Genomic DNA, 26,803 nt, shown 5'->3' with positions numbered 1-26,803 from the left:
AATAGGGGAAAATCCCCCCCAAAATGTATAACCCCATTTCTTCTGAGTATAAAATACCCCATATACCCCATATATGGATTTAAAGTGCTCTGCTGGCACACTACAATGCTCAGAAGAGGAAGAGCGCCATTGAGCTTTTGGAGAGAGAATTTGTTTGGAATGGAAGTTGAGGGGCATGTGCGTTTACAAAGCCCCCCGTGGTGCCACAACAGTGGACCCCCCCCCACATGTGACCCCATTTTGGAAACTACACCCCTCACAGAATTGTATAAGGGGTGCAGTGAGTATTTACACCCCACTGATATTTGACAGATATTTGGAACAGTGGGCTGTGCAAATGAAATATTAAATTTTTCATTTTCACGGACCACTGTTCCAAAAATCTGTCAGACATCTGTGGAGTGTAAATGCTCACTGCAACCATTATTACATTCTGTGAGGGGTGTAATTTCCAAAATGAAGTCACATGTGGCGGGGGGGGGGGGGGAGTTGGGGTGGATTTTTCTGGCACTATGGGGGATTTGTAAAAACACGTGGCCTTCAGTTCCGGACAAATTTTCTCTCCAAAAGCCCAATGGCACTCCTTCTCTTCTGAGCATTGTAGTTAGCCTGCAGAGCTCTTCACATCAGCATATGGGGTATGTTCTTACTCAGAAGAAATGGGGTTACAAATTTGGGGGGGGGGGGTTTCCGATTGTGAAAATGAAAAATTTAGGGTAACACCAGCATTTTAGTTAAAACCCATCCAACTTTAAACGGTACCTCTCATCAATCAAACTTTTGATATATTTTATATTAATGGATGTTGAATAACTTTCCAATAGCATGTTAATGAAAAATATGCTTCTTTCTATTGTATTTTTCCCGATCAGTCCTGTCAGCAAGCATTTCTGACTCATGCTGGAGTCCTAAACACTCAGAGCTGCCAGCCTGCTTTGTTCACAGCCAAACAGGCTGTGAGGCAGGCAGCTCTGAGTGTTCTCCTTTGTGAACAAAGCAGACTGGCAGCTCGTAGTGTTTAGGACTCCAGCATGAGTCTGAAATGCTTGCTGCCAGGACTGGTAGGGAGACCCCTAGTGGTCATTTCTTCAAAGTGGAAAATTTAATAGAAAGAAGCATATTTTTTTTTAATAACATGCAATTGTGAAGTTATTCTGCATACATAAATCTATAATATATCAAAAGTTTTTTTGATGAGAGGTACCCTTTAACGAAAATCTGTCAAACACCTGTGGGGGGTAAAGCTCACTATACCCCTTGTTACGTTCCATGAGGGGTGTAGTTTCCAAGTCACATGTAGTGAATAAATTTTTTTGCGTTTATGTCAGAACCACTGTAAAATCAGCCACCTCTTTGCAAATCACCAATTTAGGCCTTGTTGTGCGCCCGCAAAGCATTTTACTCCCACATATGGGTTATTTCCGTATGCGTTACAAATTTTGTAAATTTTTTTCCTTTTACCTCTTGTGAAAATAAAAAGTATGGGGCAAACCCAGCATGTTAGTGTAAAAATGTACATTTTTTTACAATAACATTCTGGTGTAGACCTCAACTTTTCCTTTTCGTAAGGGTAAAAAGAGAAAAGCCCCCAAAATTTGTAGTGCAATTTCTCCCGAGTACGGAAATACCCCATATGTGGCTCTAAACTGTTTCATTGAAATACGACAGGGCTCCTAAGTGAGAGTGTGCCATGCGCATTTGAGGACTAGCTTAGGGATTGCATAGGGGTGGACATAGGGGTATTTCACACCAGTGATTCCCAAACAAAGTGCCTCCAGCTGTTGCTAAACTCCCAGCATGCATGGACAGTCAGTGGCTGTCTGGAAATGCTGGGAGTTGTTGTTTTGCAACAGCTGGAGCCTCCGTTTTGTAAACACTGCCGTACGATACGTTTTTCATTTTTATTGAGGGGGACAGTGTAAGGGCGTGTATATGAAGTGTTTTACCCTTTATTATGTGTTAGTGTAGTGTTTTTAGGGTACATTCACAGGGGCGGGTTTACGGTGAGTATCCCGCTAGGAGTTTGCGCTTTGGCAGAAAATTTGCCGCAGCCCAAACTTGAAGCAGGAAACTTACTGTAAACCTGCCCGTGTGAATGTACCCCATACATTCACATGGGGGGGGCAAACCTCCAGCTGTTGCAAAACTACAACTTCCTGCCTGTACTGACAGACCGTGCATGCTGGGAGTTGTACTTTTGCAACAGCTGGAGGCACACTGGTTAACCTAACTTTTTAACCAGTGTGCCTCCAGCTGTTGCAAAACTACAACTCCCAGCATGTACTGATCACTGAAGGGTGTGCTGAGAGATGTAGTTATGCAACAGCTGGAGGTACGCAACTACAACTCCTAGCATGGCGAGACAGCTGTGTGCTGTTCATTCATGCTGAGAGTTGTAGTTTTGCAAGATTTAGAGGGCCACAGTTTAGAAACCACCGCACAGTGATCTCCAAACTGTGGCCCTCCAGATGTTGCAAAACTACAAATCCCAGCACACCGAAACAGCAAACTGCTGTGTGGGCATGCTGGGAGTTGTAGTTTTGCAAGATCTAGAGGGCCACAGTTTAGAGACCACTGCATAGTGATCTCCAAACTGAACCCCTCTAAATCTTGCAAAACTACAAATCCCAGCATGCCCAAACAGCTGTCTGGGCATGCTGGGAGTTGTAGTATTGCAACATCTGGAGGGCTGCAGTTTAGAGACCAAGGTATAGGGGTCTCCAAACTGTAGCCCTCCAGATGTTGCTAGGCAACAACTCACCGGCTTCCGTAAGATCACCACACTAGGGAGCCACACGTCATGGCCGCCCACCGCCGATTGCCGCCGGTAAGTGACCTCCAGCGCCGGTCACCGCTGGTTCTCCGACTCTGCCCGGGCTACAAAGGGTGGGTAGAGCGGGGAATCGAACTTTAACCCCCCCACCCCATCTGCTATTGGTCGGTCGCTTCTGACCGATCAATATCAGGGATAGGAAGGGTGGCACCCCTCCCTTCAAGGGGATTGAGGGTGTCTTGGACACCCCCAATCCCCCTTATTTTCCGGGTCACCGGAGACCCGTATGACGTGGAATAGCTGCAGATCGCTGGTACGTCCTGGGTCCTTAAGTACCTGTACGCCCTGTGTCCTTAAGTGGTTAATTGGAATTAGGTGATGCCTGTGTAATACAGGGAACGTAAGTGTTGTAAATCAGCATGTACATTTCTTTGATTTCATGCAGCCAGTTCTCCTAGGCAATGTGCTGCTGGCAGTAAACATAATTTTTCTAAAGACCGCTTGTATATTGCTTTTCAACCATCAGTACACACCCTGTACCCGAGGAAAATTGGTAACACCAAACTGTCAATTTATATATTTCCAGAAGGAATAACAAAGGAACAGCATGCTTATTAATGACCTTGTAGAGGGATTACAGAGGAGAATTTCTATATTTGCAGGTGACACTAAACTGGCTAAGATAATCATCACAGAGGAGGATAATATAATATTACTGTCACGTTGGGCATGGATAAAGTGCAGCCCTAAATTTGCCCACACCCGCTGTCCCTGCCTACTTGTGTACCCGTCCTAAATAACAGGTCCTTAAACACGAAGACGGTCCTTTCCAATAATACATGCAGGGACAGTAAAAGTCAAAACAATAAAATACAATACAGTAGGTGTCGGGAAAACTGTTGGAGACTCACAAAACTAACAGAAATCAAGCTACTCAAACACACAATCAAGTCTGAGTCAAAACAAGCCGAGTCAAAACAAGCCAGGAGGATACAGAGTACAATAATGGAGTGCAATAGAAGAGTCAAAAGGCAAGCCAAAAGATCAGAGAACCAGATAAGACAATAATAATATAGAGAGAGCAGGTTACTCAAACTAAGTCCTTTCACTGGCAACCAGAAACAGAGTGAGCTGACTTAAAGGGGTAGTCCAGTTAAGTAAAATATCATTTATTTAATTCCCTCATGTAATGATAAATATATCTTCCCAAGCAAGTCAATATAAGTAATGCACTGTTGCAGAGCTTTATAAAGCACTCATCACATCAAAATGAGCTATCCATTCTGTCTTGGCTTTTTTCCCCAACTGCATTTGGCCTCCACCCTTGGAGACAGAGATCATGTGACTTTTATGCTGTCTATGGGGCCTAGAAGCATCTGCACAAAAGAAAGATCTGATAACTCTTAGGGAGTGAGATCTGATAACTCTTAACTGAGCGGGGGAGAGACAGGAGAGGATGCCGTGTTTGGAGGAAGTGTCAAATGTGGGGGAAGCAGGAGAGATCTTGATGTGTGATGAGACAAACTGTGTCTCTTATAAAGCAGAGGTGTGTGTGGGTCTGTCTGTCTCATGAAGCAGAGCTGTGTGCGTGTGTCTAATGAAGCAGAGCAGTGAGTGTCTCTTATGAAGCAGAGCAGTGAGTGTCTCTTATGAAGCAGAGCTATGTGTGTGTGTGTCTTATGAAGCAGAGCTATGTGTGTGTGTGTCTTATGAAGCAGAGCTATGTGTGTGTGTGTCTTATGAAGCAGAGCAGTGTGTGTGTGCGTCTCTTATAAAGCAGAGCTATGTGTGTGTCTTATGAAGCAGAGCAGTGTATGTGTGTGTGTGTGCGTCTCTTATAAAGCAGAGCTGTATGTTTGTGTGTCTTATGAAGCAGAGCAGTGTGTGTGTATGTGTGTGTGTGTGTGTGTGTGTGTGTGTGCGTCTCTTATAAAGCAGAGCTGTATGTTTGTGTGTCTTATGAAGCAGAGCAGTGTGTGTGTATGTGTGTGTGTGTGTGTGCGTCTCTTATAAAGCAGAGCTATGTGTGTGTCTTATGAAGCAGAGCAGTGTATGTGTGTGTGTGCGTCTCTTATAAAGCAGAGCTGTATGTTTGTGTGTCTTATGAAGCAGAGCAGTGTGTGTGTATGTGTGTGTGTGTGTGTGTGTGTGCGTCTCTTATAAAGCAGAGCTGTATGTTTGTGTGTCTTATGAAGCAGAGCAGTGTGTGTGTATGTGTGTGTGTGTGTGTGTGTGTGTGTGTGTGTGCGTCTCTTATAAAGCAGAGCTGTATGTTTGTGTCTCTTATGAAGCAGAGCTATAGTCAGCTGCAACTTGCTCTGGGGCTTGGTTACTGCAGCATCTCTCTGGTAAGCCAGCCTCCTTTACAATGTGACTCCCAACCAGCTGTTGCAAAACTACGACTCCCAGTATGATTGTATACCATATATAAAAAGAAAATAACATATATGTATATATATATATATATATATATATATATATATATATATATATATATATATGTGTGTGTGTAATGGGCGTAATTGTTGGCCCCCCTGAAATTTTTCCAGAAAATTAAGTATTTCTCACAGAAAAGGATTGAAGTAAAATGCTTTGCTATATATATGTTTATTCCCTTTGTGTGTATTCAAATTAAACAAAAAAAAAAAGGGGGGGGACGCAAATTGGACATAATGTCACAGCAAATTCAAAAAATGGGCTGGACAAAATTATTGGCACCCTTTCAAATTTGTGGATGAACAAAATTGATTCAAGCATGTGATGCTCCTTTAAACTTACCTGGGGCAAGTAACAGATGTGGGCAATATAAAAATCACACCTAAAAGCAGATAAAAAGGAGAGAAGTTCACTTAGTATTTGCATTGTGTGTCTGTGTGAGCCACACTAAGCATGGACAACAGAAAGGGGAAAAGAGAACTGTCTGAGGACTTGAGAACCAAAATTGTGGGAAAATATTAACAATTTCAAGATTACAAGTCCATCTCCAGAGATCTAGATTTGCCTTTCTCCACAGTGCGCAACATTATCAAGAAGTTTGCAACCCATGGCACTGTAGCTACTCTCCCTGGGTGTGGATGGAATGAGAAAAATTTATGAAAGGTGTCAACTCACCATCAACTCAGCATCAATGTCTGCGCAAACTATCCGTTGATATTTACATGAAATGAAACGCTATGGCAGGAGACCCAGGAGGACCCCCTGCTGACAGAGAGACATAAAAAGCAAGACTACATTTTGCCAAAATGAACTTGAGTAAGCCAAAATCCTTCTGGGAAAACGTCTTGTGGACAGATGAGAACAAGATACAGCTATTTGGTAAAGAACATCATTCTATTGTTTACCGAAAACGTAATCAGGCCTCCAAAGAAAAGAACACAGTACCTACAGTGAAATATGGGGGAGGTTCAATGATGTTTTGGGGTTGTTTTGCTGCCTCTGGTACTGGGTGCCTTGAATGTGTGCAAGACATCATGAAATCTGAGGATTACCAACAGATTTTGGGTCGCACTGTACAGCCCAGTGTAAGAAAGATGGGTTGGTGTCCAAGATCTTAGGTCTTCCAGCAGGACAATGACCCCAAATATACATCAAAAAGCCCCAGAAATAGATGGCAACAAAGCGCTGGAGAGTTCTGAAGTGGCCAGCAATGAGTCCAGATCTAAATCCCATTGAACATCATTGGAGAGATCTTAAAATTGCTGTTGGGAAAAGGTGCCCTACCAATAATAGAGACCTGGAGCAGTTTGCAAAGGAAGAGTGGTCCAACATTCCGGCTGAGAGGTGTAAGAAGCTTATTGATGGTTATAGGAAGCAACTGATTTCAGTTATTTTTTTCCAAAGGGTGTGCAACCAAATATTAAGTTAAGGGTGCCAATAATTTTGTCCAGCCCATTTCTGGAGTTTGGTGTGACATTATGTCCAATGTGTGTGTGTGTGTGTATACATGAAATATCTCTCTCTCTAAAATGCACAATTATATATATATATATATATATATATATATATATAAACACACACAGTACAGACCAAAAGTTTGGACACCCCTTCTCATTCAAAGAGTTTTCTTTATTTTCATGACTATGAAAATTGTACATTCACACTGAAGGCATCAAAACTATGAATTAACACATGTGGAATTATAGACATAACAAAAAAGTGTGAAACAACTGAAAAAATGTAATCTTCTCGGTGGAAAGTGTCCCCAAGTGCAGTCACAAAAACCATCAAGAGCTACAAAGAAACTGGCTCACATGCGGACCGCCCCAGGAAAGGAAGACCAAGAGTCACCTCTGCTGTGGAGGATAAGTTCATCCGAGTCACCAGCAATCTCAGAAATTGCAGGTTAACAGCAGCTCAGATTAGAGACCAGGTCAATGCCACACTGAGTTCTAGCAGCAGACACATCTCTGGAACAACTGTTAAAGGGGTACTCCGGTGGAAAAACATTTTTTTTTCTTTTTTAAATCAACTGGTGCCAGAAAGTTAAACATATTTGTAAACTACTTCTATTAAAAAATCTTAATCCTTCCTGTATTTATTAGCTGCTGAATACTGCAGAGGAAATTCTTTTCTTTTTGGAATGCTCTCTGATGACATCACAAGCACAGTTCTCTCTGCTGACGGTATTATTATAATAATATTAATAAGTCTTTATTTATTGTTGTCCTTAGTGGGATTTGAACCCAAGGCCACAAGGCAGCAGTGCTAACCACTAAGCCACCATGCTGCCCTTAGCATACATCTGCTATGCACGGTTGCTAAAATGGACAGAGATGTCAGCAGAGAGCACTGTGGTCGTGATGTCATCAGTGTTCCAAAAAGAAAGCAATTTCCTCTGTAGCATTCAGCAGCTAATAAATACTGGAAGGATTAAGATTTTTTAATAGAAGTAATTTACAAATATGTTTAACTTTCTTGCACCAGTTGATTTAAAAAAAAAAAATAATGTTTTTCTACTGCAATACCCCTTTAAGAGGAGACTGTGTGAATTAGGCCTTCATGGTAGAATATCTGCTAGGAAACCACTGCTAAGGACAGGCAACAAGCAGAGGAGACTTGTTTGGGCTAAAGAACACAAGGAATGGACATTAGACCAGTGGAAATCTGTGCTTTGGTCTGATGAGTCCAAATTTGAGATCTTTGGTTCTAACCACCGTGTCTTTGTGCGATGCAGAAAAGGTGAACGGATGGACTCTACATGCCTGGTTCCCACTCTGAAGCATGGAGGAGGAGGTGTGATGGTGTGGGGGTGCTTTGCTGGTGACACTGTTGGGGATTTATTCAAAATTGAAGGCATACTGAACCAGCATGGCTGCCACAGCATCTTGCAGCGGCATGCTATTCCATCCGGTTTGCGTTTAGCTGGACCATCATTTATTTTTCTACAGGACAATAACCCCAAACACACCTCCAGGCTGTGTAAGGGCTATTTGACCAAGAAGGAGAGCGATAGGGTGCTGCGCCAGATGACCTGGCCTCCACAATCACCGGACCTGAACCCAATGAAGGCAAAAGGGCCAACAAGTGCTAAGCATCTCTGGGAACTCCTTCAAGACTGTGGAAAGACCATTTCAGGTGACTACCTCTTAAAGCTCATCAAGAGAATGCCAAGAGTGTGCAAAGCAGTAATCAAAGCAAAAGGTGGCTAGAACCTAGAATATTTTCTTTTGACATATTTTCAGTTGTTTCACACTGTTTTGTGATGTATATAATTCCACATGTGTTAATTCATAGTTTTGATGCCTTCAGTGTGAATCTACAATTTTCATAGTCATGAAAATAAAGAAAACTCTTTGAATGAGAAGGTGTGTCCAAACTTATATACAGTTTGCATGTGTATATATGTGTATATGTGTATATATATATATATATATATATATATTACACACACACACACGCACAGTGGTCCCTCAACATACGATGGTAATCCATTCCAAACGGACCATCGTTTGTTGAAACCATCGTATGTTGAGAGATCCGTGCAATGTAAAGTATAGGACAGTGGTCTGCAAGCTGCGGACCTCCAGATGTTGCAAAACTACAACACCCAGCATGCCCAGACAGCCATTGGCTGTCCGGGCATTCTGGGTTTTGCAGTTTTGCAACATCTGGAGGTCCTCAGGTTGTAGACCACTGTTAGAGAACGTTGTACTCACCTGTCCCCGCCGCTCTGGACCGTCATCGCTGCCCGGGATGTCGCCGTCCATCGCTGTCGCCGCATCCCCGACGCTCCGGCAAGGCCTCTGCTTCCCCTGCTCCTATTGGATGACGGGACGGAGTGCGCAGCGACGTGATGATGTCGATGGAGAGCGCTGGCGATGGAGGGGATCCCGAAGAGGACGCACAGGAGCCCCGAGGACAGGTGAGTGACCATCACCGGAGCTCACGGGGCACCGTAAGAGGCTATCCGGTGGCAGCTGAAGCAGTCAGCGCTGCCGCATAGCAGTTTATGCGATGGCCTCGTAGGTCGAGGGGTCACTGTATATTTATATATATATATATTTTATTTTTTTATCCTTTATTCATTTATCTTTTACCTTTTTATTAAAATTTTTCATATTCTTTACTATGTTATTTTTTCACATTTATTTTTTATAATTATTTTTTATTTTTATTAATTTTTTATTTTTCTCTTCCTCCCTTCTTTTTTCCTTTCCTTTTCCCCCCTTTTTTTTCCGTCCACAACTTTTTCTAATCAGCATTCTGTTTTACATACCGTATATACTCGAGTATAAGCCGAGTTTTTCAGCACGATTTTTCGTGCTGAAAACACCCCCCTCGGCTTATACTCGAGTGAACTCTCCACCCGCAGTGGTCTTCAACCTGCGGACCTCCAGAGGTTTCAAAACTACAACTCCCAGCAAGCCCGGGCAGCCATCGGCTGTCCGGGCTTGCTGGGAGTTGTAGTTTTGAAACCTCCGGAGGTCCGCAGGTTGAAGACCACTGCGGCCTTCGACATCATCCAGCCCCCTCTCACCCCCCTTTAGTTCTGTACAGTACTCCCCTCCGCTCGGCGCTGGTCCGGTGCTGCAGGACTGTCCGGTGAGGAGGTCGTCCGGTGAGATAGTGGTTCCGGGCTGCTATCTTCACCGGGGAGGCCTCTTCTAAGCGCTTCGGGCCCGGCCCCAGAATAGTCACGTTGCCTTGACAACGACGCAGAGGTACGTTCATTGCCAACGTACTTCTGCGTCATTGTCAAGGCAACGCCTCTATTCCGGGCCAGAAGCGCGGAGAAGAGGCGCCCCCGGTGAAGATAGCAGCCCGGAACCACTATCCCACCGGACGACCTCCTCACCGGACAGCCCTGCAGCACCGGACCAGCGCCGAGCGGAGGTGAGTACTGTACAGAACTAAAGGGGGGTGAGAGGGGGCTGGATGATGTCGAAGGCCGCAGTGGTCTTCAACCTGTGGACCTCCGGAGGTTTCAAAACTACAACTCCCAGCAAGCCCGGACAGCCGATGGCTGCCCGGGCTTGCTGGGAGTTGTAGTTTTGAAACCTCTGGAGGTCCGCAGGTTGAAGACCACTGAGGGCGGATGATGACAAGAGGATGATGAAGGGGGGGGTGGGATGATGACAAGAGGATGATGAAGGGGGGGTGTGGGATGATGAAGGGGGGTGGGGATGATGACAAGGGAATGATGAAGGGGGGGGTGTGGGATGATTACAAGGGGATGATGAAGGGGGTGGGGATGATGACAAGGGGATGATGAAGGGGGTGGGGATGATGACAAGGGGATGATGAAGGGGGGATGTGTGGGATGATGACAAGGGGATGATGACAGGTGATGATGATGAGGGTCTGGATGATGACAGGCTGTGATGATGATGAGGATGTTAATGACGGGGGGATGATGACAGGGGGGATGATGTATTTCCCACCCTAGGCTTATACTCGAGTCAATAACTTTTCCTGGGATTTTGGGCTGAAATTAGGGGTCTCGGCTTATACTCGGCTTATCAGGTAATCACCATTTGATGTCACTTTAACACTTTGAAGAATTGTGAAGAACCTTCATTGCAGCCCGGATTGCCTACATATAAACAATAATGTTATATTGATATAATGTCTCATTCCTAATGTTCTGTGCCTGAATATTGTGAAAATGTCACTGTCCTTACCCTAGTGTGAATGACATGCGGACACTGGATTGTGCAATACATGTCATTCACAAAAAATGACCCTACGCATGCGCAGCCGGCCTGCCCGTACCGCCGCTGACATAGTCGTGGCGCGCATGCGCGGCTGGCTTGCTCAAGCGAAGTAAGCTGAGTCGCTTGTAGCTCTATACAGTGGAGAGGCGCATGCGTGATTCCCTCGCGCATGCACAGTACACACGCTAGATCAAGTAAGAGAAAGGGCAACCATGACATCATAGGTCGTGAGCCGGATACATAGACAATATGCAACGGCTTTTTCATTGGTAGACTGCGCAGACATGCGCAGACGCAATGTTTACAAGCCGGCGGACATGTGGAGTTAAAGCTGAAACTAGACATAGATAAGGACATTGGAGGCATACCGAAGCAAGCAATGAAGGTATCTAACCCTCACATTTGTTTTGGGGAATATTTTATACAATAGATCACTGTTGAGAACCCTATTTATTATATGAAGGTTGCTGTATATAGTTGGTTACTATGTCAACCATGACATCACAGGTGAATTCACCAATAAGAATAGGTTGGAGGAGTGTCTCCAACTAATTGACAACTACAGCCCTTGTGTTTGATCCAATCAGTTTTTTTTTGATATGTATAAATATGTGCACTTTATATCCCTGTACCATGCTTGAAAAAGGCTATTGCTGCCGAAACGTCGCAATTGAATTCGGAATAAACCTATTAAGTTTTGCATGATCCTTGGTCTCCTGGTGCCATGTTTTCTGGATTTGCATATATATAATGTTTTAATAGAGCTTTATTGGGGAGATATATCATTGTCTATCTATTTATATGTATGCATACTATGTACTTATGATATATACACTGCTCAAAAAATTAAAGGGAACACTTAAACAACACAATGTAACTCCAAGTCAATCACACTAATGTGAAATCACACTGTCTACTCATGCTGTTGTGCAAATAGAACAGACAACAGGTGGAAATTATAGGCAATTTGCAAGACACCCCCAATAAAGGAGTGGTTCTCAGTTCCTATGCTTCCTGGCTGATGTTTTGGTCACTTTTGAATTTTGGCGGTGCTTTCACTCTAGTGGTAGCATGAGATGGAGTCTACAATCCACACAAGTGGCTCAGATAGTGCAGCTCATCCAGGATGGCACATCAATGCGAGCTGGGGCAAGAAGGTTTGCTGTGTCTGTCAGCATAGTGTTCAGAGCATGGAGGCACTACCAGGAGATAGGCCAGTACATCAGGAGACATGGAAGAAGGCAACAACCCAGCAGCAGGACGGCTACCAGAGCCCTGCAAAATGACCTCCAGTGGGCCACAAATGTGCATGTGTCCATGCAAACGGTCAGAAATAGGCTCCATGAGGGTGGTATGAGGGCCAGACCTCCACAGGTGGGGGTTGTGCTTACAGCCCAACACCATGCAGGACATTTGGCATTTGCCAGAGAACACCAAGATTGGCAAATTCGTCACTGGCGCCCTATGCTCTTCCCAGATGAAAGCAAGCTCACACAGAGCACATGTGACAGATGTGACAAAGTCTGTAGATGCCGTGGAAAACGTTCTGCTGCCTGCAACATCCTGCAGCATGACTGGTTTGGCGGTGGGTCAGTAATGGTGTGGCATTTCTTTGGGGGGGCCGCACAGCCCTCCATGTGCTTGCCAGAGGTAGCCTGACTGCCATTAGGTACCGAGATGAGATCCTCAGACCCCTTGTGAGACCATATGCTGGTGCGGTTGGCCCTGGGTTCCTCCTAATGCAAGGCAATGCTAGACCTCATGTGGCTGGAGTGTGTCAGCAATTCCAGCAAGAGGAAGGCATTGATGCTATGGACTGGCCCACCTGTTCCCCAGACCTGAATCCGATTGAGCACATCTGGGACATCATGTCTCGCTCCATCCACCAACGCCACGTTGCACCACAGACTGTCAAGGAGTTGGCGGATGGTTTTGTCCAGGTCTGGGAGGACATCCCTCAGGAGAGCGCCCGCCACCTCATCAGGAGCATGCCCAGGTGTTGTAGGGAGGTCATACGGGCAGGACATTACATTAAAGTTGGATCAGCCTGTAATGTGATTTTCCACTTTGATTTTGAGTGTGACTACATTGATAATTTTTGTGTGATTTTGTTGTCAGCTCATTCAACGATGTAAAGATGTTTTATCTTAGTGTTCCCTTTTTTGTTCTTTTTTTTTTGAGCAGTGTGTATATATATATATATATATATATATATATATTATACACTATAGCAATACTAAAATATGGTATACTTCTATATAGCATATAAAATGATATACTATTCAGCTGTGTTTTCCAAAAACTGTGTTTTAGCAATGATTCAAAAAAGGGGGGCCTCCGTCTTTTGCAAAACTACAACTCCCAGCATTCCCAAAAAGTCAAAGTCCATTTGTTCATGCGTGGAGCTGAAGTTTTAACGTTTTTAAACATCTGAAGGCATCAGCTGTTTAAAAACGTTAAAACTTCAGCTCCATGCATGCACAAATGGACTTTGACTTTTTGGGAATGCTGGGAGTTGTAGTGTTGCAACAGATGGTGGCCCCCTTTTTTGAATCATTGCTATTAGAGATGAGCGAACTTACAGTGATTCTATTCGTCACGAACTTCTCGGCTCGGCGGTTGCTGACTTTAGCCTGCATAAATTAGTTCATATTTCAGGTGCTTCGGTGGGCTGGAAAAGGTGGATACAGTCCTAAGAGACTCTCTTAGGACTGTATCCACCTTTAACAGCCCACCGGAGCACCGGAAAGCTGAACTAATTTATGCAGGATAAAGTCGGCAAATGCCGAGCCGAGGAGTTCGTGACAAATTGAATCACTGTAAGTTCGCTCATCTATAATTGCTTTATATTACAGCAGATGAAAGCAGTATGGGAATGGTTGCTTAGCAACATTCCAAGTGTTGGGGCCAAGGGACGGGAGCAGAAAAAGGCAGTTATGAGGAAGTGAGCACAGAGCGGCAGCAAAGAATGCTGGGACCTGTAGTTTAAAGACAGCGTGCAGGGAAAGGAACAAGTAGGAGGGTAGAAAGGTGTATTAGAGCCACGTACAGGAGATAAAAATGCCCCAGTAGAATAATAGATACAAGGTTAATGTACTATGCAGATCTGAGTTTAGATTTTTTCTAATTCCGTTAAGTGGATAACCCCTTTAAGTAGCCAAGCCCACAGGTGTAGGCTCAGCCTGGTAACTGCTCACAGCCCAGATTGGATAGTGTAGCCAAGCAACCAGGCCAAGGGTAGCTCAGGGAAGGTTAACCCTACGAGTTCTTACAATTACAGAGGGATCTGGGGAAGCTGGGGCACAGGTTATGCACTGGACCGTAAAAACTAAATGTACAATTATGTGCTAAATAATACTGTAAAACATTAGGAGAAACTTTTACCAAAAAGGACTTGGTACACTAGTGGACAGCAAACTCAACTTTAGTGATCAGTGCCAGAGAGCTGCTACCAAGGCTAACAAAGTTATGGGATGTATCAAGAGGGGCATAGAGGCTTGTGACAGGAACATAGTTTTGCTGCTGTACAGTTTGTCACTGGACAGTACAGAGATCTTTCTAGTGATCTTTTTTATTGCTAGGCCGCTAGCCATGACAAGGGGGCATCCTCTTCATTAAGAGGAAAGAAGGTTTCACCATCATCACAGATGGGGATTCTTTACTGTAAGAGCAGTGAGACTGTGGAACTCTCTGCCGCATGATGATGTAATGTCTGACTCAATAAACAAGTTCAGAGGGGGGCCTGGATGTTTTTCTGGGAAAAAATATACTATTACAAGTTATAAGTTTATGCTTTTTTTTCTGGATCAACACAGTAGAGTTTTAGAGAGTTTTTACCTTGCAGAAGATGTTCTCTATATTTAAAAGATAAGAAAGAAATTGTAGAAATGTTTTAGTTTTACTTGTATAAATAATCATTTGATTGTTTACATAATTTGCGTGCTGCATAGTTTCACAGTCTATCATAAGCAGACTGTACTATTAGATTACCAAGTGAGCAGATCGACTCAGTATGTAAGCAGTGAATTGAACTGTATAAGTAATCAAATGCTCATTCAAGTCCCCTAAATGGACTAAACAAGTGGAAGAAAAAAACTGTCAAAAAAGCTTTTAAAAATATGAAAAAATAAATCCCCCCATAATAAAAATGTTAATAGGAGTTGTGAGAACAGCGTGACACTGTTACATAAACAATGTAAACCAGCCCTCCCAGTTGTTTTGGGAGTTTTGGCCACCTCTAGCTGCTGCAGTCAGTCTTGATTGGGTCCTAGTTTTAAAGATCGGTCCCAGAGATGGGACTCACATCTATCAGACATCTATGGTATAATCTGTGGTTTGCAATAAATGTCTGAGATGTAAATACCCCTATAGGGGACATTCATACATATTGGGGGAGATTTATCAAAAACTGTGCAGAAGAAGAGTGGGGCAGTTGCCCATATCAACCAATCAGATCGCTTCTTTCATTTTTAAAGAGACCTGTGAAAAATGAAAGAAGCAATCTGATTTGTTGCTATGGGCAACTGCACCACTCTTCCTCTACACAGGTTTTGATAAATCTCCCCCATTGTATCACTGCGAATTTAATGCAATGTTTAACTATTTATTTGTACTTATTCATAAGCGTGAAATCTGCAGCAGAAAATCATCAGTGATATGGTATGTGTCAGGGGCATAGCTAGAAACCACAGGGCCCTGATGCAAAAAAGTATCCTGCGACCTGCTTCCCCAATCCCGGATGACCCCTTACTCTGCCACATAAAGATATCAGTGACTACAGCACTGATGGGACACAGTCAGGAGAATACACAGTGATTTAAGTGACTAACAAGCAGGGCCGGGCTGGGTCCAAAAATAGGCCCGGGTATTTTAAAATAAGCAGCCCATTTTTATGGTGGGGTTCTGACTGATGGGACCCCCACCAATCCCCTTGTTTCAAGTGGCTCTCCAGCTGTTGGAAAGTTGCAACTTCCATCATGTCTGAAGAACCCCAGGAATTATGGGACTTGTAGTTTTGCAACAGCTGGAGAGCCACAGATTGGGGTACAGCGTCACCCATCATAACTACAGATTTTACAAGTGACTACAACAGAGATGGGACAGTCAGGAGAATACGCAATGATGTCAGTGACCTGAGTGGCGTCTTCTCTGTTGTCTTTTCTTTTCTTCTTCATCTGGTCCAGATACCGGGACGTCTTCTCTACAGAGTCTGACACCCTGACATCATTAGTTCCTCAATTTGATAGTAGATCCTCATCCTCTGTATGAAGACAATAATCATTATTATTCTGCTTAATACTGTACCCCCTGAATATAATACTGCCACGCACTGTATCCCCTGAATATAACCCTGCCAACCACTGCACCCTCTTAATATATTATCGCTACACACCATACCCCCTGAATATAATACTGCCAGCCATTGTACCCCATGAATATAATAACCTGTGGGAGCCATCTCATCCCCCGACCACGCACAGCCACGGAGCACCACCACCTTGTCGTGACTGCGCCCGAACACACCGGGGCCCCACGAGATGCTCTCTGCCGCATTCTTCTCCGGGTCAAAGATCACAATGTACTCCCAAGGGGGCGCTGCGGGGTCACTGGATTTCACACCGCCATAAAGATACAGCCTGCCCCCTATGGGCAGGGCCAAACTGAGGATAAAGAACAGACCTGAAAAAAACTCCATACCAGCCCCACAGGTCAAAGGGCGCAGCCGTAACATCCATGACATAAGCCCGGTAAATCAAATACCAGGCTTTCAATACACAGGTTCTAAGCACTGCAGCCTGTGAGGGAAGCTTGGCATTTCATTTGTCAGGCTTCCATTCCATTGTGCTGCTTGATGCTGTGCCCTGCCCGTCAACCAGGAAAAACTTTACAGTCTTGCAGCCAGGGGTGTAAACTAATATCACATGGGCCCCAGGGAAAATTTACCAACTTCAACCCCCTCTATACAGGAAGGAAGGAAGGAAGTTTTAGATCATGGAGAGTTCTAGCACTGGGGTCCCCCCCCCAATCTCCTGTTTGGAGCCCCGGTTCTCCAGCACAGGGTTATGTCAGGACCCCCGCCCGAAGCGGAGGCCACCACGCCCCCTCCATATAGCTTTATGGGAGAGACGTTCGGCAATGTTCAGCTCTCCCATAGAGATTTATGGAGAGGGTATGGCGGCCTCCGCTTCAGGCGGGGGTCTTGACACGCCCTTGTGCTGGAGAACTGGGACTCCAAACAGGAGATCGGGGGGGACCCCAGCGCTCGAACCCTCCATGATCTAAAACTTCCTTCCTTCGTATAGGTGATACATTTTTCTTCATGAAACTTATCCTTTAAGTAGGCACGTATTCCCCTCAGATTAACCCCCCCAAGTAGGCAGGTACTCGTCCCATATTAGCCCCCCAAGTAGGCAGGTAGTACCCTCAGATTAGACCCCCCCCAGTAGTCAGGTAGTCTCCTCAGATTAAACTCCCTCCCCAGTAGTCAGGTAGTCTACTCAGATTAAACTCCCTCCCCAGTAGTCGGGTAGTCCCCTCAGATTTTTTTATTAGACCCCCTCCCCTCACCCTCCAGTAGACAGTCCCCTTCACTTACCATGTGACTGCAGCAAGCAGTGCACCATATTTCATCGAGGACAATGCTGCTGCTGTAGGAGCCGGAGGCAAAAGCTAAAGTTGTACCGCCTCTGGCTTTCATTCATTGTTCCGACATCCCGGTCCATTCGCATTAGAGTTGAGATACCTTTCACAGCCGGGCAGAGGCTCCTCCCCCAGATGACAAGCAGTGCGCGGTCGTGCAGAAACAGCGGGTTCGTAATAACGTGGAGCGTAGTGACGCACCGGCGCTATGATTTTGGGAACGTCATTATGCAGCCACCGTATCTGTACGGCCGCGCACCACTTATAAGCTGGGGGAGGAGCCTTTACACAGGAGTAAAAGGTATTTCATGCTCTGATGCAAACAGACTGGGAACGCCGGGTCGGCGCAATGAATAAGAGCCGGAGGTGGAGTGACTTGCAGCGGCAGGCTGGGCGACTTGCTGGCAGCAGCGGGCCCGGGACCTGTTGCTGCAGCTCACTGTAGTAAAGTGTCAGGGGGGCCCTGTGGGTCTCAGCAATTGAAGATTTCAACTAAATTCAGTGTAGCAGCTGATACAGCTTTGCTGGGCCACCACAGATATATGAATTACATTTTCTTTTTGAGTATACTGTTGGTAATATCCTTTGGGTATTTTAGTTTGTTACCTAATATTGTGGAGCTTGACAAGAAAGTTTTTTTTATTGTTGGCGATGTCAAGGATTGTCCTATCCCAATACTGAAGAATCCAGAAGGGGGTATATTTATCTATGTAAAAAAAAAAAAAAAATGGGTGGATCCTAATGCCTCTTCACCATTACCCTTCAGTTTTCATAGCTCATCTGATCTATACACCAGGATAGTAATGTTTTATAAAATGGTATAGGAGATGGTCTTGATGGTCAGTGTTGCAGTACAGTATGAAGCTGTAGAGAGGATTTCACCTTAGGGGTCTTAGATTTTGGTTCTTTGTTCTTTACCATCATGTGTTTTTTTAATTTGTTGTTATTATTGAGTTTATGGATGTTTGTGTACAAGAGCATTTCCAAGAATGAAAATAAAAAATTTAAGATTGACCAGGAGACAACTATAATATAAGATTATACAGTAATACTTGTTAGTTACTTTTAAGAAAAAAGAAGGCATAGTATATGTACTATGATCATATGTCTCCGTTTTATTGATTTTAGGAAAGTCTGGCCAAATATTTTCAAGTTCAAGAGCTGTTGGCCAAATTCTCTTTCGAGTTATCTCTACCCAGTTATACTCTAAATATCGGGAGGGGAGAAAAACATAACGAGACTTATCTCCCTAAGAACAAAAGAATAGGACATGTTGTCAGAATGCCCGATCATTCTCTTTCATGACATCTGCCGAATTGGCGAGTTCAACTCACATTAATCTAATGTTCAATGGCATCTTAAAGGGGAACTCTGGTACTTTACTACTTATCCTCTACCCACAGTAGTACCTGAGTTGCCCTTTAACTGTATGGATCTACAAGAACTTCCATCACACGGATTGTATTAGCCAGCCATTTTTTCTGCAGTTACTGCTGCTTCTCTTAAAGTTGTAAGGATAGATAGGCAGTTGGACCGTAATGGTAGGAGATGTCGGAGCTGGATGAAGGAACCAGGAGGAGTACAGCATAAAATCAAGGCAGGTTTATTGGATGCAACGCGTTTCGCTGCGCATGCTTCCCATTGCTGTGTGTGTGCACACAACCAACTCTGGTAAGCGGCGTGGGATAGATCTACTCCCCCTCCCTATGGGCCTGACCTGCTGATCCCGCACATGGAGCGCCTTCTGTTTTCCTTTTAGATTACTTGTAAGGGTATGTTCATCTGGTATATTTTCTGAAGAAAAATATTAAGCAAAATTTGCAGAAGAAGTGATCCTCATTTCCCATTTCTGCCGGGCATATTACTCTCCAATACTGCCATTTTTAGACTGGTTTTGTATGGAGATCAGGGACATTCATTGGGGATAATCTACTTTGCACACAGAATACTTGCAGAATAGATAACATGTTACTTATGGATGGATTTTATGGATTTCAAGCATGTGGTGGGAAAAATATGTGCTGACATTTACAAGTTACAGTTTGAACAATGGCGCATTGTTCAATTAAAAACAATGGATATAATGATGCAGAATATTCTTTGTAAAATATATACCTCTCTATTGAAGCCAAGTCATTTGTGCGCCCTGAGGTGCTTATACACCTTTAATAGTTGACTACCAGACTTTTGTTTGGTCAAAAGTTGTGTGTCACATTCATCTCATAAACATGAATATTTGGCAGAACATTCATGTTTTGTAAATGGGAAGAGAGGAGGTAAGTAGCTACCAGACAGCTCTGGTGGTAGCTTACCTCTCGGAAAACAGAATGTTTTTTTCCTAGCCTCTTTTAGAGTCGACTGGTCCTGCCGATATCTGTGGGATAAGCCGACTAAGGCGTATGGGGACCTTTGCTTAATCTCTATTTGTACTGGAGACATACAGTAAATGGAGAAACATGCAAACCAAGAAAATAATTCAGGGGACAAGAGATTTCACCCCAGTAAAGCATGACTTCTCAGTAAGTCTACCTCTGCACTGTCTACTGAGGTTATGATGATTAAGTCATTGTAGTCACTCTTTATTATTTTCTCTCATTCTGTTTGCACTATTCGAATTCCCATGCCATTAAATCAGATAATTGTATGCAGGGCATAGAAGATGGATGTAGACAGAGTGATCTCTAGTGACAACAGGCTAGGCACACACGTCTACCTCAATTAAAATCCATATCCAAAAAATATGTGAGACTATTATAATAAGAGAATGAGGTGGGACTGAAGCATTTGAAGTTAATTTCCTCAGTTTACATTGGGTGATAGAACTGCACTGTAAAAAGCCGGCTTTAATTTTCTATTATCTCTAAACTAAAAGCCCTCAGGCCTCATCCTTCTACAATTCTAGCCTTGCTTCAGTCTAAGTACACTTGTGATTTACACCTAGGAACAACGTTCAAGCACAAAAGTACATAATGAATACATTTGCAATCAGGGTACAGATAACAGCAACCAACAAGCTGCATCCTGAACATTATTAAGCCAAACAAGAAAGAAACACTTCCAAAATAACATGCATTCATTGTTATCCAATAATTCCCTGCAGCCTGTAGATAGTGACTTGTGGATCGTCAGCTTGTCTTCCTCTTTTCTAACATTTTGTTCTACACATCAGTGACAAACATGAGAGTTCCTCATTCCTACAGTTTTTGGCTCTGTTTTTTGGGGGTGTTGAACGGCTAAAAAACTGTCATTTTTTTTACCCAAAATTTATGGGTCAAAAAATTATGTATGAACATAGCTTCAATCCAAAACTGGGTACCCCTTTATGTTCCTGTGTTTTCCACCTTGCCTGGTGTTTGTCACCATTCATGTTCTTTTGGTCCCGCCATGTTCTTTTCATGATCCTTGGGTCAGTTCCCTTCTTGTTTGCTAATAACGTAGCTTCTCTGGGAGCCCCAGGGCCCATAGGGATCTCTACAAACATCTATGTGACTCGAAGCATGCTTTTTTTTTATTCAGAAATGTTTTTATATGTTGTATACTTGTATTAGTGCTTCCATTGCTTGACTCGTCTATGGTCCATCTGGACAGATAACAGTAATATTAATATTTGCTCATAGGCTGGAGCAGTGGACGACCCTGGATAAGCGATCTTACCTGTGGATTACCATTTGTATACAAGGATGCTGTCTGTCAACTCTGATGGGAAGGTTTTGGTACGAAGATGTTTTCTTACACTCAGGCCGTTCCGGTAAGCAGCTTGTATTAGTTTTAAACTTGCCTTTGTATAAAAATAAAAGTCTAATTAGGCTAATTAGTTTAATTAGACTAGTAGACAAGATTGTAGAATCTTGTTTTATATGAATTCCACATGGAATATATGGTCATAATATGGTCATAATGTATGTATGGTCATAATGCTTTGAGAGGCACATTTTATCAGTACAACCTCTCGCCCTATGTCCTATTAGGGTGTCATGGGGAGGAGCTTGCACAATCATTTCAGCTGCGTGACCCATAGTGATCAGTTTAAAGAAGTTTGCATGTTATAAATGTACTAAATAATTTATAAATGGAATCTGTCATCACTTTTATGCTATGTGAACCACTAATCATTGGGGCAGTCTCTGGCAGACCCCCCCCCCCCCCCCCCTTCATTCCAGACTGGGAGAGACCTATTAGTAAAGCTGCTGGGGATCATCCTGATAACTTGTGGTTCGGACAGCATGAAATGGTCGTAGGTTTCCCTTTAATTAGCACTTCACTATTGAAAAATATTGCACAGTTGAAATCTGCCAACATGGTTGAGAAATGGAATACATTCCATCACTAACTAATCTGAGCTATATGCAGTATTTCTCACAATTCCCATCCAAAGTGGAAGCAAACATTCTGCTCCATAAAGTTTATTTGCATATTGCAGTCATATGATCTAACAGCTCAGCCCTAACTGTGTAACTTGGCCCCCACAATGCACTGCTCTCTGGTAAAGGATTACACCAATATTTAGATTTTAGCATTCTGTCTCATTAGTTAATAAGACATTCTATAATTAAATGCCAGCATGAGAAAAATTTACATTTTCAAAGATATCCAAACATTTTATGTTGATTTAAATAATTAAAAATATTTTGTAAAATTATTTCTAAAAAGTTCTTGAAGGCACATTGTATATACAGTGCAAGGTGTAAATAGACTAAGGGTATGTTCACAGTGGGGATCTCCAACCTGAAGATATTCCGGGCCTGAGCGTCCGCTGACGATATCCTTCGGCGCTAGGACCAGGAGGACCTGTGCCGTCACCATTGACAGCAATGCAGTTAGTACGTAATTCCGTCGAAAAAATGTACACGTGCATTCTTTCACCATGTAAATTTCCACAACTGAAATTACGCAGTGTGAATCAGTGGAAGACTCCTTTACACCAGTGCTAGATTAGTGCAGTGGAATTTAGGAATAGAATTCCTGATCAGAATTCCGCACAAAGATTTCGTTGTGTGACCATACCCTTTCATGGACTTTAAAAACATTTTGAGTACAACTCCCCTGTCCCCCAGAGATCAGGGAGTTGCAGAAGAGCCATATTGTCATCTTTATTTTTCATATCCTATAAACGGTAATTTCCATAGGAAACATAGGAAAAAAAATATATAATTCAGCCTTTACAGTCATAGTCATCTACTAATGGACTCTTTTTAATGGAACATGGAACAGTTTACAAATCTCACTTTAATTTGTGTCAGGGAGAATATATAAAATTTTAAGTCCTTGCTAATCTCCATTTCCTGGTCCCATCTTGACACGAGAAAATGGCTGGAAATGCCCGATCAACCAAAATTTTTTTTTTATATGGGTCACCACTACAGCCAGTGACTGTCTGAGTTGGCATTTCTTCTGTGTCATAACAGGACCAGGGAGTTGAGATCAATGGGGACCTGGTGAGTGTTAGACTTTAAGGCTGGCTTCACACTATGGAATCTTTAGCCAGACAAAATCTTTACGCAGACTTCCAGTGGGGGCAGTGCCGACTCAGCACCGACTGAATCAGACGGCGCTAGGACCATGCAGACATTGCCGTCCCAATAAACAGGAATGTCTATGGAGCGAAGACCCACCAGAACAATGAAAAAGTTATTTTCTGGATTAATTTTTTGAGGGGATTTTCCGGCAAGAAAGTCCGGAATTTCTAAGCGCAATTTTAAAATGGAATTCCACTCTGAAATTCTGTAGTGTGATGCCGGCCTAATGGTAGAAAAACCAACAGCCGAAAATCAGCAGCCAAATCAGCAGCCAAATTTTTGTGAACGTATCCTAATGGTTTATACACATGAACAGCATAAGCTACAGATTTCATGTTGTTGAATCTATACAAATAAATAGGTGAACGCAGCTTCAGGTCTGCAGCAGATCCTGTATGTGTGAAGGGGTTGTCCAGGATTACAAAAATGCAGCTTCTTCCTTACAAAAACAGCACCACTTCTGTCTACAGGTTGGGTCTGGTATTGCAGCTCGGCTGGATTGAAATGATTGTGATTAAGCTGCAGTACAACCAACGACCTGTGCTGCTGGTATAGAAAAAGAAGAAGCAGCCTTTTTCTATCCCTGGACAAGTCTATACCTTTGACAGTCTATATTTAGCTTTTTCAGTCTGTTTTTTATTTAGTTATCACAGGATATAGGAAATTAAAGCCAATATAGTGAATTGGGCACAGAAAAAATGCCTTATAATATCTGATAAGATGTTTTTTTTTTCTCTAGTAAATGCCATAGTATTTTTTTTATTTATTATTATCTCTCCTTCTTCACCTGTAGGATTTTCGTCCTGGGGATTGGATTTTTTACTCTTTGCTTTCTGATGACCTCACTTGGTGGACAATTCTCAGCCAAGCGGCTAGCGGATTCTCCATTTACCATCAGGACAGAAGGTTAGCCTTTTGTAATAGAGCAAGTGACTGTGATGTGTGTGTGCACGCGTGCATATATGTGTATAATATGGCATTGATCTCGAAGATTATTTACTATACGTATCTTAGCAATAACAGTGCCATAAAAAGCTGAACTAGCATATCTATTTTTCTACATGTATCATAAAAAGTCATCATAAAAATTTGTGAGCATGAAATTGCATTGCCAGTCCTACTAGGTTGTTTCTGGTATAAAAATTGTTGATGCTGTGTATAGGATTTTAATGCAAATATCTGAAAATTAGTTTTTGTTATAAGAACTGAGCAGCCAAATTGCAGCAATTTTCAGGCTTGAGGAAGTGGTTGGAAATGCGTGTGCAGACAAAGCATAGGCGTACATAATGACAAACCCTTGGATGTATTGTGGGATATGCAACAAAGAGGTTTAGTAGAAACAAAAAGGCGGATCGCATTTAGTAACCATTCAGTGATGGGATTAACAATACGCAATGGACCTGAGAGGTCTAGAGAATTTATCGCTGGTGGTCTAGAGAATTTCTACAACTAAGCTCCACAATGTCGCTGATGTTAGCTATTATATGGACAGAATACACTCATTGGAAGTATATGCTGCAATGACCGATTTGTGACAACTTTGAGAATTTAAAAGGGAATTTCACCTTAATGTGCCCACACACTTTCAATAACTGTGGGCCAAATAAACAGCTACATTGAACAGATATTCCTTCATTCACATAAATATTAGTCTCGGCTAAACCTATATTTGTTGTCTTTGGAAATTAAACGATGCCCAATCCTTCTTTTGCCTGATATCATCTGTCAAAGGAGAGTCAGAGGCCCCCATATACATTAGATGGTCAGCTGGTCCTGCCAAAGTCAGTGGATTTGCCCAACCTTTGACCAATGTGCAGGGAAAAGATGTAAGCTGGAAAACATGGTGTAAGCCCATTGCGCTAGTCATGACGGTTCTGGGCATACCATTTTTTCTTAACTTTCACAGGCCTTCCAGTGCTGAGATGTTAAAGGGGTATTCCAGGAAAAAACTTTTTTTTTATATATCAACTGGTTCCAGAAAGTTAAACAGATTTGTAAATTACTTCTATTAAAAAATCTTAATCCTTTCAGTACTTATGAGCTTCTGAAGTTAAGGTTGTTCTTTTCTGTCTAAGTAATTTCTGATTACACCTGTCTCGGGAAACGCCCAGTTTAGAAGCAAATCCCCATAGCAAACCTCTTCTAAACTGGGCGGTTCCCGAGAAACTTGTCATCAGAGATTACTTAGACAGAAAAGAACAACCTAAACTTCAGAAGCTCATAAGTACTGAAAGGATTAAGATTGCTTAATAGAAGTAATTTACAAATCTGTTTAACTTTCTGGAGGCAGTTGATATATAAAAAAAAAGTTTTTTCCTGGATAACCCCTTTAACTTTGTTGTTATTATGAAACTGAGGCTCAAGTGCCCAAGGGGTGTTCTCCAGCATGGCAAAAGCCCAAACAAATTCAGATGATGTGATTTTTATTAGCACCCCAGTCCTTCTTGCATCCCCTTACCCTGTTTGACTGACAGCCACTAGATAATGAAGACATTGGCCCTCATTTACTAAAAGTGGAGTGTTTATTGTGGAGTGTTTTCTATGTCACTCCATTTTTTTCCCAGGCTTATTTACAAACCTGTCGCACATGTCGGTTATTTTTCTGTCGCATGTGTTTTTTGTGTCGCACTAGTGAATTGTGTCGCACAAACTACAAACATGTAAAACAAACTTTTTTTTGGACCTTAAAGACCATTTATAAATAAAAATGTATTTGTGTGAGTCAAAAGGTTTTGGACTTGTTTGTTTATAAACAGTTTCATTAATTAAAATTATTCAGTTGTTATAATGTAAAAAAATAAAAATAATTAATAAATAAATATCACCCAAACATTATGAATACTTTATTCATAAAAGTGTTTAACTGTATAAAATGTTTTCAGGTTATAACCCAAGTTACTTTCACACCAAACACAATGGAAAACAGTCCCTTGTTCGAAATCACTCCATTTTTGGAATTTCGCTCTGCCTCGTGGCTGTCAGTTATTGTGTGAGGCAAAATCACACTTTTTCTCGAGTTATTTTGGAGGTACTCCAAGTATTTTTTGGTTTTTGTCGGTAAAACGCCCATTTTTGCATAATACATTCCCATTTCAGAGTGAAAAAAAAAACACTCAGAGTGTTTTCTAAAATGTCTGTGTTTTCTAAAAAATGTGTTCGTAGAATTAGTCGCACAGACCTTGTGACAAAAATTTTGGCGCAATAACCGAGAAAAAGAGTCGGTTGGACTTTAGTAAATGAGGGCCATTGTCTGGACTTACCTGGTCTCTTACTGTATTGGGAAACACCAACTAGGCACGTGAGCCTGATATATATCAGAACATAAAGGCTGATATCTTGCTAATGAATTATCGAAATAAAAGGTATCACTAGCCCTATTTATTCGTGTATATTTATACTCCTTTTTTCCTACTGACAGGCCTACTTTTATTGTATTTGAAGATGACATTGATGTGTATTCGTGAGTTGGGATGACTACCGAGTCATAGTTATGTATTCCATTACCCTGGGCAAGGATTAGGTTTGCTTTCCTGCACATGGCCTTCATATGCCTTTAAAGGGATACTCTGCCCCTATACATCTGATCCCCTATCCAAAGAATAGGGGATAAGATGTCTGATTACGGGGGTCCCACAGCTGGGACCTCCGTGATCTCTGTGCGGGCACCTCGACATTCTAAACATAAGGTTCAGAATGCCAGGATGCCCACAGGGAGATTGTAA

At 42.7% G+C, this 26,803-nt stretch overlaps 1 protein-coding gene across 2 annotated transcripts in view; it reads left to right on the top strand.

Annotated features, from left to right (window-relative positions):
- Window positions 1–26,803, top strand: part of MGAT5B (alpha-1,6-mannosylglycoprotein 6-beta-N-acetylglucosaminyltransferase B) — a 142,530-nt gene that overhangs the window by 10,316 nt on the left and 105,411 nt on the right. For both annotated transcript variants that reach the window (XM_056550472.1, XM_056550471.1), the window contains exons 2-3: window positions 21,183–21,313; window positions 23,875–23,987. In XM_056550472.1, the coding sequence (XP_056406447.1) occupies window positions 21,246–21,313; window positions 23,875–23,987 (181 nt within the window). In that variant the 5' untranslated portion in view covers window positions 21,183–21,245. The remainder of the gene's footprint in view (window positions 1–21,182; window positions 21,314–23,874; window positions 23,988–26,803) is intronic.

The sequence above is a fragment of the Hyla sarda genome, chromosome 13 (genome assembly GCF_029499605.1).
Source record: "Hyla sarda isolate aHylSar1 chromosome 13, aHylSar1.hap1, whole genome shotgun sequence".
Taxonomy (NCBI): domain Eukaryota; kingdom Metazoa; phylum Chordata; class Amphibia; order Anura; family Hylidae; genus Hyla; species Hyla sarda.
The sequence above is the reverse complement of the archived record's forward strand: the minus strand, read 5'-3'. Positions and strand labels throughout refer to the sequence as shown.